At 45.1% G+C, this 17,531-nt stretch overlaps 1 protein-coding gene across 1 annotated transcript; it reads left to right on the plus strand.

Moving 5' to 3' along the window:
- The first annotated feature begins 77 nt into the window (after window positions 1–77).
- On the plus strand, window positions 78–15,301 carry LOC144951672 (ras-related protein Rab-2A-like). Its single transcript, XM_078881965.1, has 8 exons — window positions 78–297; window positions 2,450–2,521; window positions 3,719–3,786; window positions 5,173–5,255; window positions 7,852–7,944; window positions 9,333–9,444; window positions 10,107–10,175; window positions 11,236–15,301. Exons 1-8 carry the CDS (start codon window positions 252–254, stop codon window positions 11,329–11,331), a joined length of 639 nt encoding a protein of 212 aa, XP_078738091.1. The 5' UTR covers window positions 78–251; the 3' UTR covers window positions 11,332–15,301.
- The last annotated feature ends 2,230 nt before the right edge of the window (window positions 15,302–17,531 follow it).

Raw genomic sequence — 17,531 nt, forward strand, 5'->3', positions numbered from 1 at the left:
GAGGGCTGGTGTCGTACTATGCGCATGCGCAGTAGGGGAGGGGTTTCGGGAGGGGGGTTCGGGGGGGTCCGGTGTCGTCCCTTGCGCATGCGCAGTGAGTAGCGGGTGACGCGACAGCTCTAGCAAGGGTTTCTGTGGGCCCTGTGTGGATAATCCTTTACTAGTTCATTTTTTTTTAAGTTTCCTTCAGTTGAGTTCACATATATTCTTGTTTCGTCCGTTGTACCGTGGGTTTTTGCGGCCAAGCCGAGATGTCATACGCCTATCTCTTCAAATACATCATCATCGGCGATACGGGTGAGGCCCGGCCCGGGAGGCCTCACTTAGGCCGGCGGGCCGCTCTCTGCTTGCGGTCCGCAAAATCAGCATCGTTAAATACTAACGGAGCCCTTATAACTACAAATACACAGCGTGTCGTGTGAACGGTGGTTGTCGTGCGCTCTGTAAGTAGTTAGTCGTCATAACCCGTAATGTGCCGATCAACCGCATCGATCTGCTCAGAGGAAGGGTGAAATACCGACGTCGCCTATTATGTATTTATTTGCTTGGCTTTAAGGCCACTTCTTCTTGGTTCTTTCGGTAAAGTCGCGTAGAAGGGAAATAATAAAAATAAAACATAATAAAATACGTATTTTATTGTTTCCCTTCTACGTGACTTTACCGAAAGAACCAAGAAGATGAATCCCTGCAGTCACGAAAGCTTTAAATCGAAATTTAAGGCCACTGTAATTGACGAATTCGTTGAGTTTGTTGTGTTGATTATAATGGAAAGTATAACTTAAAATGTGTAGCAATGATAGTAATGGTTACGATGGCACTAGTTGTTGGTTTTGCTCAATTATATTGAAATGTGTAGCAATGATAGTAATGGTTACGATGGCACTAGTTGTTGGTTTTGCTCAATTATATTAACGCTACTAGGCGAAATACACTTGGCATAGTAATAATGAGTTGTAATGACGTAGGCGGTAATGTTTCACATAATTACGGTAGTTATGATCGTTATACTACGTATAGTAACAGTGCTGACCCTTATAATAATTGTCATAAATAATTGAGGTAGAAATATGCGTTATTACAGTAATCGTGTTGTGCAGTCATGATAAAAAACAATCTATAATCGAATTTAACCTAATTTTGCTTGTATATATGTAATCAATGCTGCATACATGTTAATTGTGCACTCACTGCAAGGAGAGACGGGTGCTTGAATGAGACATTTTCTAATTGTTGATGTTGTTTATTTCCTTTACAACTATGCAAATGATTATTGTGTACGAGTAATATAGTTGTAATCTTGACTTAAAGATTAATATAGTTGTGTTATATGTAGTTAAAATCGTGATGGTAGTAGGTACTTGCGCAATAATGTAGGAATTAAATACAGTGGTGTAGTAGCATATATAAATGAAGTTACAATCCTATGTAATAGTTACGATGACAGTAACGAGATCATTGTACAATTCAAACTCATAAATATGATCATTCGATAAACGTGATCATGACAATGATAGTGCGGCTATGATAATAGTTGTGATGTTGTCATTGGGCCAAGCAGTGCTCTTTAGTGGGAGGGGAGAGCTCGACTCGGTCTGAAGGTCAGACTAAATATCTCTTGTCGGGCGTCGCTCTGAGATCATCATCCTTCCAGAGTAAAAAATATATATATACGAGTTCCACATTGTAGAAGGGCAACTTTCACTGTTCATGAGTGAATTTAGCCCCGCCATACGAATATGGAATTTGCACTTCTGTATCAGTGCCCTCGACAGATGAATACCGCCCCCCATTGCTCGTTGGTGAACAGGGAGCTGATTTGGCTAAGATCGGGGGCTTTGCCCTTTTAAAACAAACAAGATAGGCATACGCATGGATTCTGGAATGCAACACACACAACAACCCACTCGTATAACCAATGTATACACAACCCACACTACACACGCATATAACCCACACACACATTTAACCCACACACACATTTAACCCACACACACGCAGATCCCGCATACACAGAGAACATACACACAACCCATACCGCACACAATCTGCACCACACACAGAACCCTCACCACACACACACAACCCACACCACTCATATGGAACCCGCACACACACACAACCCTGCCACGCACAACCCACACACGCATATAGCCTACACCACTCATATATAGAATGCACATCTATCGAACTCACACCACACACAGAACCCATACCAAACCTACACAATACACACACAACCCACACTACACACACCTACAGAACCTCACGACACACACAGAGCCCACACCGAACCTATGACAACACACAGAACACACAGAAAAACGTATAACTTTGTGAGATGGTGATAATTTTTCGAGCAGTGGATTTATTATGGCTGATGGTGGTAAAGATGATGGGAGACATGCTGACAGCCCCTCTTGTCTCCCGCCTGCCCGAAACGCACGTGTAGGTGTGGGGAAGTCGTGCCTGCTGCTGCAGTTCACAGACAAGCGCTTCCAGCCCGTGCACGACCTCACCATAGGTGCGTCTGCCCGTCCCCATCTCGCCCTACTCAACCCCACCTGTCCATGCCATGAGTTCCGTGTCTGAGCACTTGCATTGCCTGATCAGCTATGGGGGTGATTTTCAGTTTATGAAAATTATTGTAATGCTGCCTGTGTATGGTTGTTTGATTTGTTGTAGTGTTCTATGTGAGCGTGCTGATATGAGTGTGTGTGCTTCTCTCCGAGTTGGCTTCCCTGTGCCTGTGAAAATGCATGTTTATCCTCTGCTCTGTGTGAAGGCTCCTTCGTGTGTGTGAAATTGTGATTATGTTCTTCGTTGGGAGCAGTAAAGTGGTGTTTAGTGCACAGTGCTAAGTGCACAGTGGTACGTTACAGGTGGTCGGAAGTGGACTCCCGCTCCCGGCCAACGTCGGTGGCGAATGTCTGAACGAGTCTCCTTGGTAGACTCAGCCTTAAATGAGTACCTGGTGCAGTGTGTGAACATTAACACGGGGTAAACAAAGGCGTCCAGGTGTGGTACCGGCCACATCACCCCTTCATAGGTGCGCCGTGCCGGCCTTTCATCGATGCTCACTAATAGCACTTGCCTCAGAAACCTGTGTAGGCAATACGGAGGATCTTTGTCTTGTTATTTGTGTTGGTGTGCTCTTCTGTGTCTGAACTTCTTTGTGTAAACATGCACCTGTGTGTGTGTTGGCTCTGCTTTTTTATTGAAGTGTATCTGTGAGCTGCAAATGCAAACATTGGTTTTATTGAAGAATGTTTCCGTAGATCACACAAGTGGATGATATAGCACGGTCACCATGGCAGCTTATCAAGGAATATTTTGTTAAAGAAGGGCAGCATGGTACGCTTGAAATAGAATATCATTGTGGAAGGGAAAAAAACATAAAATAGCAAGTACATACACTCAGCTTTCTGCCTATGGTGGGCACTGCCCATGGTGTACACGAGAAGCATTTGCCACTCCAGGTGATAGAAATCATCCACCCTTTTGCTCATGACCTCATCTGAACCAGTCCTGTGCCTCCCCGAGGTTTACTGAGGCTTACATAAGTATCGGGTGTGTTGTCTCAATATCAGCACTGGTGCATAGTGCTTTCCACAGGGACCACCTCATGCACCGTGCCAGTCTGCATAGGTGCTCACTAGCAGCACTTGTACCTGTGGGGTTTGCAAGGCTAAATGGGGGAATACCTTCTATTTGTTTACAGGAGTCGAGTTTGGTGCACGGATGATCAACATTGATGGGAAGCAGGTGAAACTACAAATATGGGACACGGTACGTGACGCCAGTTGTTACTCGTTGCACAACTGCGGTAGGGACAGAATATGGGGTCGGAACCATTGGCCTAGGCAGCAGAGGCATGAGGATTGGATGTGGTCCGAGTGTATGTGTGTTGATAAAGATGTGCGGGGGAAGGACAACAAACTTAACACAAAAAGCAGTTTTAAAGAAATTAGTTTTCAATATAGATTTAAAAGTGCAGAGCTCCAGTGACTTTCTAATATCGGAAGGAAGAGCATTCCAGACGGTTGCAGAAGCGCATCTGAAAGCGCATTTCCGCTATGGACAACAACATACAACTTTATAGTATGGTTCACAAAACGCTAGTTTGAGAGTTTTTAGTTATATATTTACATGAACATAAATGGCACAGAGCAGCGTGTGTTTTGAACAGTTGTGAACAAAATGGGCTATAGCAGAGCAGCATTTGTTCATGGTGAAAAGGTGATTGCGGATTCTGGAGGCTTCAATATTGAAAATGCATATACATAATTAAAAACTCACAAGCTCTGTGGTTTGCGAGCTATAATTTCAAGTTGTATGTGTGTTATCATAGCATATATGTATGAACACTAGTATCTGTTTCTGCAGAATCTGTAAATGCAGCCACATCCGAAAGAACAGTAATCATTACATTAAACTATAAACTAAACAATTTTTTAATCCTTTATATTAAGTTCACTTGCTTGCGCGCTTACGACTGCAAATCTTTCGGTCGTTTTTTAACCCACTTCCCGTGATCCAATCGAGCTGACATTTTGCACACAGACTCGTTGTGCGTGACAATTTATTTTCGTGAAATATTTTTCCAAAATTTTACACTTTTTAGGAAAAAAAAATTATATTTAATTACCAATTGCTTAATGGTGGCAGGCAATCATCTGACCCATAGGTGGCAGCCATCTCAAGCCAGAGGACGAGAGGACTCTCGCCGCCACGCATAGAAAGGATTTATAGTGAAAAACTTTGTTTTTACGGGTTAATTTTTTATTTTCCAAGTAAGGCCCACTGAGCTATATTGCAATTTTTTCAGAAGCGACCTGGCCATCACAAATGATAGCTCAACTAGTTTAGCTTACGTGACATGTTTCTCAATATGGAGGGAAAAACCGGAGGACCTGGAGAAAAATCCATGCGACCGCGGGATGAACATGCAAACTCCAAATATACCGGCGTCAGTCGGAATCTAACCCACTACCTCCCGTATACCAGCCGAGGCAGTTAACATCTCGCCACCATGGCGCCCCTAACACGGCGCATCTACTCAAAACCTTGACATACCACCTCTAAATTTGGTTACTTGGAAAAGCGGTTGAGCGCTGTTAGTGAGTGAGCACCTGTCGAGGACGAGCCGTGTGACCCCACGTGTGCCGTGTGTAGGCGGGGCAGGAATCGTTCCGCTCCATCACGCGCTCCTACTACCGCGGTGCCGCCGGGGCTCTCCTGGTCTACGACATCACCAGGTGATCGCGGCCCTCGATGCCCTGGGTTACACACCAAGGCCATTTCAGCGCAATAGTCTCCGGCACCGCAGTCTCTGCGAGTAGCTACGGCTACTTGGTATAGCAGTGGTGTGGAGTCATGTCTGGCCAATGAAAACAGAGTTCGTGGAACAGTGTGTTTTAACGGACGATGAAAAATGAGCGAGTGGGCATGAGTCTGCACACAGCGTTGGTCTATTTTTCCGTATTTTCTTGGATTTTCTGTTTCTGTTTGCACTTAGTCACATATTCACTTTAAGATGTTTTCTTGTTTTTGTTTGTTGCGGTTGCACCCGATTCAAGAGCCGAATGGCTCACAGGGCTATATCTAATACATTAACTTGAGAAGGCTCTTTTTAAGGAGGGTCCTTCCAAGTTTTTCACAGTAGGTGGCGACGTTGCTACGTACATTCCCAGTAATTTGCAGCGTAATTTTTCTAATCTGGACCATGACGCCGATATAGGATGGCCTGCTAATTTCTGATGACAATGCTGGATGTCTAACGTACACTTTGAAGCGGACGGTGTGTATGTTTACGGTTAATGCACTCGCATTAATAACTTGGGTGGACCTGCGGGGTTGAAACTGTCAACCTCTGCAACAAGCGACAGAGGCGCTACTGCTAGGCCATATCGCTGCCCCAAAGCAGTGAGTCGATTTATCCAGCACTGGTCATAACATGATTCGCTGAACAGACTGTTTCATGATCAGTTTAACACGTGGGCTTTCGCGACCAATATTATTCATAATAAACGTTTTGGGGTTAGATTGCATTATTTATAAATGTGTTGTAACCCTCCACCACCCGACACAGCCAATCAGCAAAAATGTGTCACGTTGACAAAAGACAAATGATTCACTACTTTAGCCCACCAGTGTGTTGAAGAGTGAAACCACAACATTTACAATTTTTGAGTACTGTGACGTTTCGCTGGTAATTCGCAAGAATTCTGGCGAATTGCCCGATGATGCTGGATGCAATTACCAGCGTAACGTCGTACTCCAAAATTGTAAATGTCTTTTGTCAGCATGACACATTTTTGCTGATTGGCCGTGTCGGGTGGTGGAGGGTTACGACACATTTATAAATAACGCGATCTAACCCAAAAACGTTTATTATGCTTCATGATCGACACAAGTGTTGTGTGCACTGAAGCCCACATATAAAATAGTCATTGACAGAGTTGGCCAAAGGTCCAAATATAGAACCACAGTCGGGCTCTTCAGCCAGTGGACACATGGGCCACATCTAGCCCATGACAGCTGTTCGAGTGGTCCGCCAAGCTGTGACCTGCCGAGAGATGACTTACTGCGAGATAAAACGATACGGATTTCTGAGATGAATCGGACTAGAGAGGACCATGCCAGGTTTCAGTTTGATGTTATTTTGGTTAACCCGGTGAGAACTTAATAGACCAGGATAATCTTGTTTGTAAGAGTTTGACCTGGGTTATCAAAATGACGAAAGAAATGCAAGTACAACAATGAGGCAAATAGAAATCGGGGCAAAAACGCCCACATTACAGAAGACATTTTTAAAAGTGCACAAACAAAATCAGAATTTGTAATACATTTCCAGAAGCAAAACTTGGTTCGGACAAATGACTGTTATCAACCATGCATGGTAAAATTACCGAAACATCGAACATAGATTAAGGGTGACAATTGCAACAGTTTTTAAATGGTCGAGGACTGCGTCAAATAATAACAACTGCAAAATGAGGTCATCGCTAATGAATCAACAGCTCGGCATCAACATTTTCATGCCGTCATGTCTAGAGCGCAGAGCCTCGGGCAGTCGTAAAGCTACCTCTCGTTTTACGTGGTGGGTTTGTGTTCTTGAAAAACGGCACGTAACTCAAAATCGCGTAAATTAAGCGTAATTTTCCCATAAGAAATTAAGAGAAATAGTTGGGGTTATGGGGAGCATGCTATCAAACCTCGTTCTTACGTCTACATATTTCACCGGTTACAATACGTATTACAGTCACAATACTACCATACATGTATTGCAGATAGTAACAGCCGAATTAAAGAATAAAGAAAAAAAATAGATTTTTAACACGTAGTGAGATGCTTGAGTGTGGTGTACTGGGGCTAGTGGATGGGAGGAGTGGAGAGTGGCGCGTGGGGAGATGCTGATGATGCCCGCGCTTGTGGTTGTCAGTACTGCACCTTGGGTATCGCTCATGAACTTTGCTGTCTGGCTAACAATTAGCTCGCAAGTGCCGTTCCATACACCGTGACCGACGCGCTGGAGCGCGTTATTTCAACAGTAGTGCATGCATAACAAAATGAGTGTAAGTTAATCTTGCGCGCTATTTCAAAATCGCGTTATGTAAACTGCGCGTAAAATTCCAGGCAACTATTTGCCTTCGTAGTTTGATTGTAAATGCCATCCCAAGTGTCCACTAGGGGGTGCAGTGATCACATTTGTCCAAAGTTTGGCGGCTTTGTGTTTTGTTTTGACAATAGGGATTGGTTGGGTGAACAAATACCGGTGGTAGTGGTAACTGCTCCGTTGTTGCGTCCGCAACCCTCCTCTGCCCCCGCCCCCCACCGCACTGCTGACGCCAGGAGAGACACGTTCAACCACCTGACCACATGGCTGGAGGACGCTCGCCAGCACTCGAGCTCCAACATGATCATCATGCTCATCGGCAACAAGAGGTGCAGCCACTACATTTGTCGGCGGAGGGGAAAGGCAGAACAGGTGCAGGGATAGAGGAAGGAATGAGGGGAGAGGGGGACGGGGGGAGAGATTGAGAGAAGGAAGAGACATGAGAGTGAGCCAGGCTGGCAAAGAGAGGAAGGAGGAGATGGGCAGAAACGGAGAGATATGTATGTTGAACTTCTTTCACACGTCAATTTTAAAGAAATGAGTTGATGAGATAGGCTGAGAGACGGAGTGGAGTGTGAGGGTAAAACAGGAAAAGAGGGAGAGGCGAGACAGGAAGGTGGGGTGGTGGAGAGGGATGTATTAGAGACATAAGTATAGACGAAGTCGAATTGACACCATTGGAACCTCATTTGGCAGTAAAAAATATGATAATTGTTTTTTTACCCTTTTATCTGGCAAGAAAACTGACACCTTTTTTTTTTTACAAGGAGTCATGTTTGCATAGACCACAATACCTGCAGTCATAATGCAAACAAAAAACATAACTCTGATAATGTATGCACTGTCCTTGAAATTGATTGGTCCACACCCGAGACAGCTTTCCTTAGAGCCTAGTCTCACATGGTGTTGTGCGCCTTTTGGCGTCATCTGGTCCAACACCATGTGAGACTAGGCTCTAAGGAAAGCTGTCTCGGGTGTGGACCAATCAGCTTCAAGGACAGGTGCATACATTATCAGAGTTATGTTTTTTGTTTGCATTATGACTGCAGGTATTGTGGTCTATGCAAACATGACTCCTTGTAAAAAAAGGTGTCAGTTTTGTTGCCAGATGAAAGGGTAAAAAAACAATTATCGAAGTCGAATTGATAGAGGGATAGACAGGAGAAGAGACCAGGAGAGGCTGAGAAATCGATATGAGAGAGCGTGATGAACAGGGAACGACGGACAAGTAGAGTAAGAGACACATTTCTGGAAACAGATACAGGGGTGGAGTGATGGAGAGGGAGATTGAGATATTCGGAGACTTACTGATAAAGAAAACACAATATGATCATTGACATCGTTGTGTAGAATATAAGTCACAAAATAATTTCGAAGGTAATACATACCTCCTTCCCATGTCTGTTTGTCCAATGTTTTGTGTACTATACAGTTGTGCATTCAACTAAACGCCATGCCTACCAAAGATGGTCCTTGATTGTAAACGTCTGGCACTTCACCAGTATTGTTCCAAGCAAGCCCGACTCGTGAAAAGACACTGCATTTCTAAAACGCCGCAGAATTTACACGCGTTGAACCAATACCGCTGAAATCGTGAACCCGCAGAGGGAAGGGGTCGTATGGCTAATGGACAGATATACGTGAAGGAGCTGGGGTCTATTAGAGGTGGAGGAGACAATGAGTGATGCCCCCCCCCACCCACCCACCATGTGCGCAGTGACTTGGAGTCCCGGCGTGACGTGAAGCGCGAGGAGGGCGAGGCGTTTGCACGCGAGCACGGCCTTGTGTTCATGGAGACGTCCGCCAAGACTGCGGCCAACGTCGAGGAGGTGAGGGCACCGGCGTCATCCGGAGGACAAAGTCTCCTCCTTGCAGTCGCTTCACGGAGAGGCCTCTTCACTCGTGGCGCAACAACACCTCGTCGCCGTCGTCCCTTGCGGCGACGTGTTCGCTGCGTGACTCGCCTCGGAGAGCCGTAGCGACACGACCGCGCGCTACGATTAGCCGGCGCCGAAATGTGCCAAAAGGGTTAATTGGCTAAAAACAAATTGCGTTTAGTGTTTAGCGACACGACTGCGCTCTACGATTAGACGGCGCCGAAATGTGCCAAAAGGGTTAATTGGCTGAAAACAAATTGCGTTTAGTGTTTAGCGACACGACCGCGCGCTATGATTAGCCGGCGCCGAAATGTGCCAAAAGGGTTAATTGGCTGAAAACAACTTAATATGTAGAGGACCGCAGAGTTTGGGAAATTGTTGGCATCAGCTCACCGCGTTGCTGCTGGCTCTCCTCGCTTGTTTGTGGTTCCTGCTCGTGCCTCCGAGTCGTTTTGTCTTTGAGAGTGAGCGAATACTGTGCGGCCCGTTACACTTGTTGACGTTATTTTCATTGATGCCTTCTAAAAGTGTTGTTTACGATTGACGTGTTTAATGTTTGCGTACCGTTTATTCAAATAAATGCTTATTCTGATTTTAATCTCCCCCCGCGATAGGCCTTCATCAACACAGCCAAAGAGATCTACCAGAAAATTCAAGAAGGAGTATTTGACATCAACAATGAGGTGCTTACCTATGTAACAGCCTTGTACCACACCGTAAGCCCACAGTTGTCGGCACGTGCATAACATCGCTGCTCACGAGGACATTTGATTTTGATAGTTAATTTTCTATGCTAAACTAATGACTATTTGCCAAGACTCCATTGAAGTTGAGAAAAAATAATTAAAACAGAGCTGACAGGTATAGACTGAAGGGTGGCTTGGAAATGCATGATTCAGTAATCACATGACAATCTTATAATATTGTATTAACATGTACCGAAACGAATGCAGCACCAACATACTTATTTTCACACAGATTTGTGAAGAAGTCCTGTTTCGGTCTTAAATAGAGGCGCAAAGGCGATGTCATCACTGTGAGCCTATCAGGTGCGGCGACCAGAGGGGTGGGCGGGATTAGTGCGCCTTTTGGCGTCATCTGGTCCAACCCATGTGAGATTAGGCTCTAAGGAAAGCTGTCTCGGGTGTGGACCAATCAACTTCAAGGACAGTGCATATATTATCAGAGTTGTGTTTTTTTGTTTGCATTATGGCTGCAGGTATTGTGATCTATGCAAACATGACTCCTTGTAAAAAGGTGTCAGTTTTGTTGCCAGATAGAAGGGTAAAAAACCAATTATCATATTTTTTACTGGCAAATGAGGTTCCAATAGGGATTAATGTCAAATAAGTCATGTAATAATTGTTTTTTTACCCTTCTATCTGGCAACAAAGCTGACACCTTTTTACAAGGAGTCATGTTTGCATAGACCACAATACCTGCAGCCATAATGCAAACAAAAAACATAACTCTGATAATATATGCACTGTCCTTGAAGTTGATTGGTCCACACCCGAGACAGCTTTTCTTAGAGCCTAGTCTCACATGGGTTGGACCAGATGACGCCAAAAGGCGCACAACTCAAAGACAATTCACCATCAGAGTATGAGAGCTAGGGTAAAGCATTTACACCATTGGAACCTCATTTGCCAGTAAAAAATATGATAACTCATGTAAGTTTGTAAGACCACACGAGGGACCTCACGCTCCGCGTAACTGTGCATTCGTATGTTTCTCTGGCAGGCGAACGGCATTAAGATCGGGCCCCAGCACACACCGGTGGGTTCGGCTGCTCCTGGTGCAGCAGGCAGCGCCCAAGGTGGCGTCGGCTGCTGCTAAGGCTCCTGCCAGTGCCTCCTGGGAGAGATGATGACGGTAGTGGCGATGGTGGCGGCAGCGGCGGTGTTGGTGGTCACGCGTACGTGTGGTGCTGGAGGTGTGGGGGGGGCCGGAGGGTACTCCAGAGAACGAGAGACACCCACCCAACCGTGGCGGCGATCGGGCACGAGGGGCAGCGCTTGCCCTATTTTGCTTTGCGTGATGTCACGGTGCGTGCGTGTGTATGTTACGCGCGTCGTGACAAACCCGTTTCCCACCCCCCCCCCCCGTCGACCCCACGTGAACTCCACTTCCCTCATACACAGCCCTCACCACACTCGATACACCGCTGTGCATTCTGCGAGTGCTGTTTGCCCCTCCACCCACATCCCTCCGTACATCACTCCACAGCCCAGCTGACATCTCCCTGCCCTAAACCTTTGTCCTCTGCCTTCCAACCCCTCCCTCCCCTCCCCGCCTCCCGTTATCCTGTGACGGGTTTTTGCACTCCGGTTTGAGTTTGTGAAAATGACAGCGCTGCCCGCCCCCTGTGCGCTGCGAGTGTTCTCCGTGCGGGGGAGGGGGATCACCTGCAGCTGAGCTGCCCAGGAAGTTGTCGGGTACGGTTGGAGTCTTGAGTAGGTGGCGGTGACGCATCTGTTTTCTTTTGGCCATTAGACTGAATATTGACCACTGCTTGTTTTTTTGTTGTATTATATGCAGATTAAAGACCACGATGCTTTTCGTTAATGATGGTGATTATTATGATTTGTTGACATTGATAATAAGGGTGGTAATGTTGGTGATAATTATAATGATGTAACAAGCTTGTTTTTTTATGTTTTCGTACATTCCCATGACCTTGTTTGTGTGCAAAAATGTTGGATTTAGGCGCAAGGTGGCTGGGAGAGTGTGGGGAAGGGTGATTTAAGGAGATGGAGCAAGGTTAGAAACTCCTAAATTCTACGATTTTTGCTTTGCACAGGAATATTTTTAGTGCCATGCAAATGTCTGTCTTGGGCATGGACTTTGTGTTGAGCGAGACATCTGTTCAGATTTGTTTGGTTTAAAACATGGTATAGTCTTCTCCATGAGCATCGGTTTGGATCGGGGTTTTTGTTTTGTATCTCCGGATTGAAATTTTTCCGAACCAGAAGCTGTGGATAGGAGTGGTCGTTGGCGTCGCCAAAAAAAAAAAGCATTAATTTCCCCGGGTAACCAACTAAAGCGATGGCTCACGAAACATTAAGTTGTGACCGCGTGTCCCTGCAGTGCTCGCACGTTTTGCATATGAAGGCACTACAGTAGCGATCCCTATGCCCCCAAACTGTCGGCAAGCGCGACTGCGGTGGGATAATGGTGACCGAATGGAGTGTACCGTCTTGTTATCGCTGCTCACCATTGGGTATCAAATGCAGCGCTTTCACACGTTTTACACATGGCGCACTCGACACTGTATGCATACGTATGTATGTTGCACTTCTTCCGCACCGTACGTAGCCAACGGTGATAATTGGAGATGCGGAGGATGGACAACAAACAAAACACAAAGCAGTTCTAAAATTACTCTTTGGTTCTATCGGTAAAGTCACGTATAAAGAGAAAATAATAAATTAAATACTAGCATACGACGTTTCGATTGCAACACAAGCAATCATCATCAGGTTTAAATGAAATAGAAACACAAATCTAGTATACTTAGAAATGTAATGTAATACAACAGAGAGTCGGATAACAACACAACACCCTACCTGGTTGATTATGTTCTTCCTGAGAATGCTACATTTGAGAGAGAGATAAAACACAGTTTTAAAATGTCGTGCTCAAGTTGGCGGAGAGACGTGGGCATTGGGCAATTTTGCGTGGGTTCCCTCTCCGATTTGTGCCCACTTGTTCCAACCTCTGTCGTCGTCGGCTCTCTCGGAGATGGTGCAAAGCAGCCTCGTACAGCCCCAACGTAAACGTCTTGAGATGCTCGCAAGCTTGGCTGCTCCTGCACGTCAAGTCGTGGTTGTACCTTGGAATATTCTGCACATGCAATACGGAAGCGACAAATACGATGACGGCTAAACAACAATAACAACTTCGATTTAAAGCTTTCGTGACTGCAGGGATTCATCTTCTTGGTTCTTTCGGTAAAGTCACGTAGAAGGGAAGTTATAAAATAATAAAAATAAAACATAAATAATTCTCACGACGTTTCGGCCACAACACAAGCAGCCATCCTCAGGTGAAGACCAGGTCTGTCGAGGCGTGGTGGTGTTTCATTTAGATGCTGTCGCCTCGACAGCCTCGACAGACCAGGTCTTCACCTGAGGACGGCTGCTTGTGTTGTGACCGAAACGTCGTGAGAATTATTTTATTATGTTTTATTTTTATTATTTTATTACTTCGCTTCTACGTGACTTTACCGAAAGAACCAAGAAGAACAATAACAACATCAAGTTGAGTTTATTATCTGGCGGCTGGAATGCAACTGCATCTCAGGACGAATCGATCTATGCCGGGTGGTTGTGGCGGTGACGCAGAGTTGGTGGTGTGTCCCACCTTGTGGCTTCCAGTGACCGGAACTTTACCGATAGGTGCCCCACCGCGTAGCACACGACACGGTTGTACATAAGTTAATGTACATCCTTGCCGAGCACCAAGGTTACGGTGGCTGGAAACAAATATAAAGATGAACAAAACATTGAAGGAAATTCTGTTAACACTTCTCGGTGCCGTAAAACTTTAGGTACGAGTAAGGGCGCTGATGCTGCTGTTACCTGTCGGGTATGCCCCGTGGCTGGAACGTGAAACGAAAAAACTGCATTGCACTGTCCTACGGTTATTTTACCTCCAATTAAAGTGGGATACTACACAAATAAAAACTATATAAAGTGTGTTTCTCATTCGCTGCATCCCAACTGCATTCAATTGACGATTATCACCCTGCACTGTATTCCAATAAATTTTAGCTTTGTTTGCTTTTCATGTAAAAAAAAATGTGGACATTAAAATTTAAAATAATGATAGTTATGAAATAAATTATTTAACTCGGAACGAGGATAAATGTGCACGTTTATTTTTTTTCCTCATGCATTTCGGATGCAGAGATGAGTTAACTATGTTTTGAATGTCATCCGAGCCAATTATTCCCTATTCGTAATTCAGAAAAATCAGATTGGCCGTGCACAGGAGACATCACTTAAGCGCATAGTAGTAGGTTTTTACCCTTTCAACTGGTACAAAAACTGACACAAGGCATCATGTTTGCAATAACCACAACACAAGCAGTCAAAATGCAAACAAAAAGAAACATATTCTTGGTTCTTTCGGTAAAGTCACGTAGAAGGGTAATAATACAAATAAAACCTAATAAAATACAATTCTCACGACGTTTCGACCACAACGCAAGCAGCCGTCCTCAGGTGAAGAACAGGTCTGTCGGAAAGACGCTCTCTTTCCGACAGACCTGTTCTTCACCTGAAGACGCTGTCTTTCCGACAGACCTGTTCTTCACCTGAGGACGGCTGCTTGCGTTGTGGCCGAAACGTGGTGAGAATTATTTTATTATGTTTTTTTTTCTTTTTTTCCCTTTTACGTGACTTTACCGAAAGAACCAAGAAGATGAATCCCTGCAGTCACGAAAGCTTTAAATCGAAACTTACCCACATTCACTACAGCGCCCGATTTGACGGTGGTCAAAGAGAGAGGCGTGGGGCGCGTTTAACTCCCGTTATCCGTTTCTCGCGTAATCGCTCCCCAAAACCGTTTTGACTTTGAACGAAGCTTGACTTGTGTAATGTTTTATTACGTATCTATCGGTGTATAATTATACATGAGCATACAAGGTGTGACTTGGCGCAACGACCTTTTCGTTTTAATCTCCGCGTGGCACGCGGCGGTATGGATACGTGCGCACTGCCGCACGCTGGCTCTTGCACGCGTACTATTAAGTGTGTCCAAAGCTGTATTGTGCAATGTATAAAAATACACTACCATCACCTACCCCACACTTGCAGTCGCTTTATCAGAGCGAATGTATCTGCGCGTTTGTGTTTATGCCCGTTGGTGGTTGTGTGCGTCTTGGTTTTGTCTGTATGCGCGTGCGGTCGTGTAGCTGCGCAAAGGGGCCGTCCATAAATGACGTCACGCATCTGTGGGGGGGTGGGAGGGGTCAGACATTTGTGACGATGTGTTACGAGGGGGGGGGGTGAGAAATGTGACGTCACATCAAAATGCACAACTTTAAATAAATATAGACAACACGTTCTACTTAATGAAATAGACTTTTTAATAAATGTTTTCTCCTACAACATCAGAGTGCAGCGCCACATTAAATACGCACTACAATGACAATAGTTTAAAGCGATTTAAAGCATTTTATTTGGGGGGGGGGGGGCAGAGCTTTGTGACGTCATATTTGAGGGGGGGGTCTGACTTTTTGTGGTGAGGGGGGGGGTCAAAAATCGTCCAAAATCGCGTGACGTAATTTATGAACGGCCCCAAAGGAACCTGGTGACCTGGGTTCGATTCCCGCTCACGGCCAACATCAGTGACGATTATCTGAACCGGTCCGCTAGTTTTCGATTAAAACGTTTTCATTTTCGTATATTTTTGGACAATTTCGGGGTTGTACAGTCCTCCCCCCGCATCTCCAATTGGCACGGTTGGCTACGTACGGTGCGAAAGAAGTTAAACATTTACATTCCCGTGAAAATGGAATATTGTAATGCGTCTCCTTGCTGACGAGAAAATAATCCACGGGTCATTACATTTTCCTACAGGGCACCAGGGGACGCTTTTAAACGAATTAACTGTATAACTTTTTTTTACTGGGAGGAACCCTCCTGGTTACACCAGCCCACAGGGGATTATTGTGTCCGTCCGTCGTGCAGGGAGGGGCTGGGTGGGGAGGGGAGGGTGGGGCTGGGTGGGGAGGGGCTGGTCACCCCGTGGTGCCCTTATACAACTCAACGTTTAACCTACTCACGCCGGCTTGTGCCCGCCCTCACAGTCGGGCATATTTGCGGAATACACCACGCCGCCGTTGACCCTGGCCATTGACCGAGCAACCCAACGTTCCTACCAGCTCCCTCCGCAGGAATGTGTTAAATCCTCCCATAGACTTCAATGTTAAAGGCTCCCATAGACTTCAATGTTAAAGGCTCCCCATAGACTTCAATGTTAATGGCTCCCATAGACTTCAATGTTAAAGGCTCCCATAGACTTCAATGTTAAAGGCTCCCATAGACTTCAATGTTAAAGGCTCCCATAGACTTCACCGTTAAAGGCTCCCATAGACTTCAATGTTAAAGGCTCCCATATACTTCAATGTTAAAGGCTCCCATAGACTTCAATGTTAAAGGCTCCCATAGACTTCAATGTTAAAGGCTCCGATAGACTTCAATGTTAAAGGCTCCCATAGACTTCAATGTTAAAGGCTCCCATAGACTTCAATGTTAAAGGCTCCCATAGACTTCAATGTTAAAGGCTCCCATAGACTTCAATGTTAAAGGCTCCCATAGACTTCAATGTTAAAGGCTCCCATAGACTTCAATGTTAAAGGCTCCCATAGACTTCAATGTTAAATCCTCCCATAGACTTCAATGTTAAAGGCTCCCATAAACTTCAATGTTAAAGGCTCCCATAGACTTCAATGTTAAAGGCTCCCATAGACTTCAATGTTAAAGGCTCCCATAGACTTCAATGTTAAAGGCTCCCATAGACTTCAATGTTAAAGGCTCCCATAGACTTCAATGTTAAATCCTCCCATAGACTTCAATGTTAAAGGCTCCCATAAACTTCAATGTTAAAGGCTCCCATAGACTTCAATGTTAAAGGCTCCCATAGACTTCAATGTTAAAGGCTCCCATAGACTTCAATGTTAAAGGCTCCCATAGACTTCAATGTTAAAGGCTCCCATAGACTTCAATGGTAAAGGCTCCCATAGACTTCAATGTTAAAGGCTCCCATAGACTTCAATGTTAAAGGCTCCCATAGACTTCAATGTTAAAGGCTCCCATAGACTTCAATGTTAAAGGCTCCCATAGACTTCAATGTTAAAGGCTCCCATAGACTTCAATGGTAAAGGCTCCCATAGACTTCAATGTTAAAGGCTCCCATAGACTTCAATGTTAAAGGCTCCCATAGACTTCAATGTTAAAGGCTCCCATAGACTTCAATGTTAAATCCTCCCATAGACTTCAATGTTAAAGGCTCCCATAGACTTCAATGTT

This window comes from Lampetra fluviatilis, chromosome 63 (genome assembly GCF_964198595.1).
Source record: "Lampetra fluviatilis chromosome 63, kcLamFluv1.1, whole genome shotgun sequence".
Lineage (NCBI taxonomy): Eukaryota > Metazoa > Chordata > Hyperoartia > Petromyzontiformes > Petromyzontidae > Lampetra > Lampetra fluviatilis.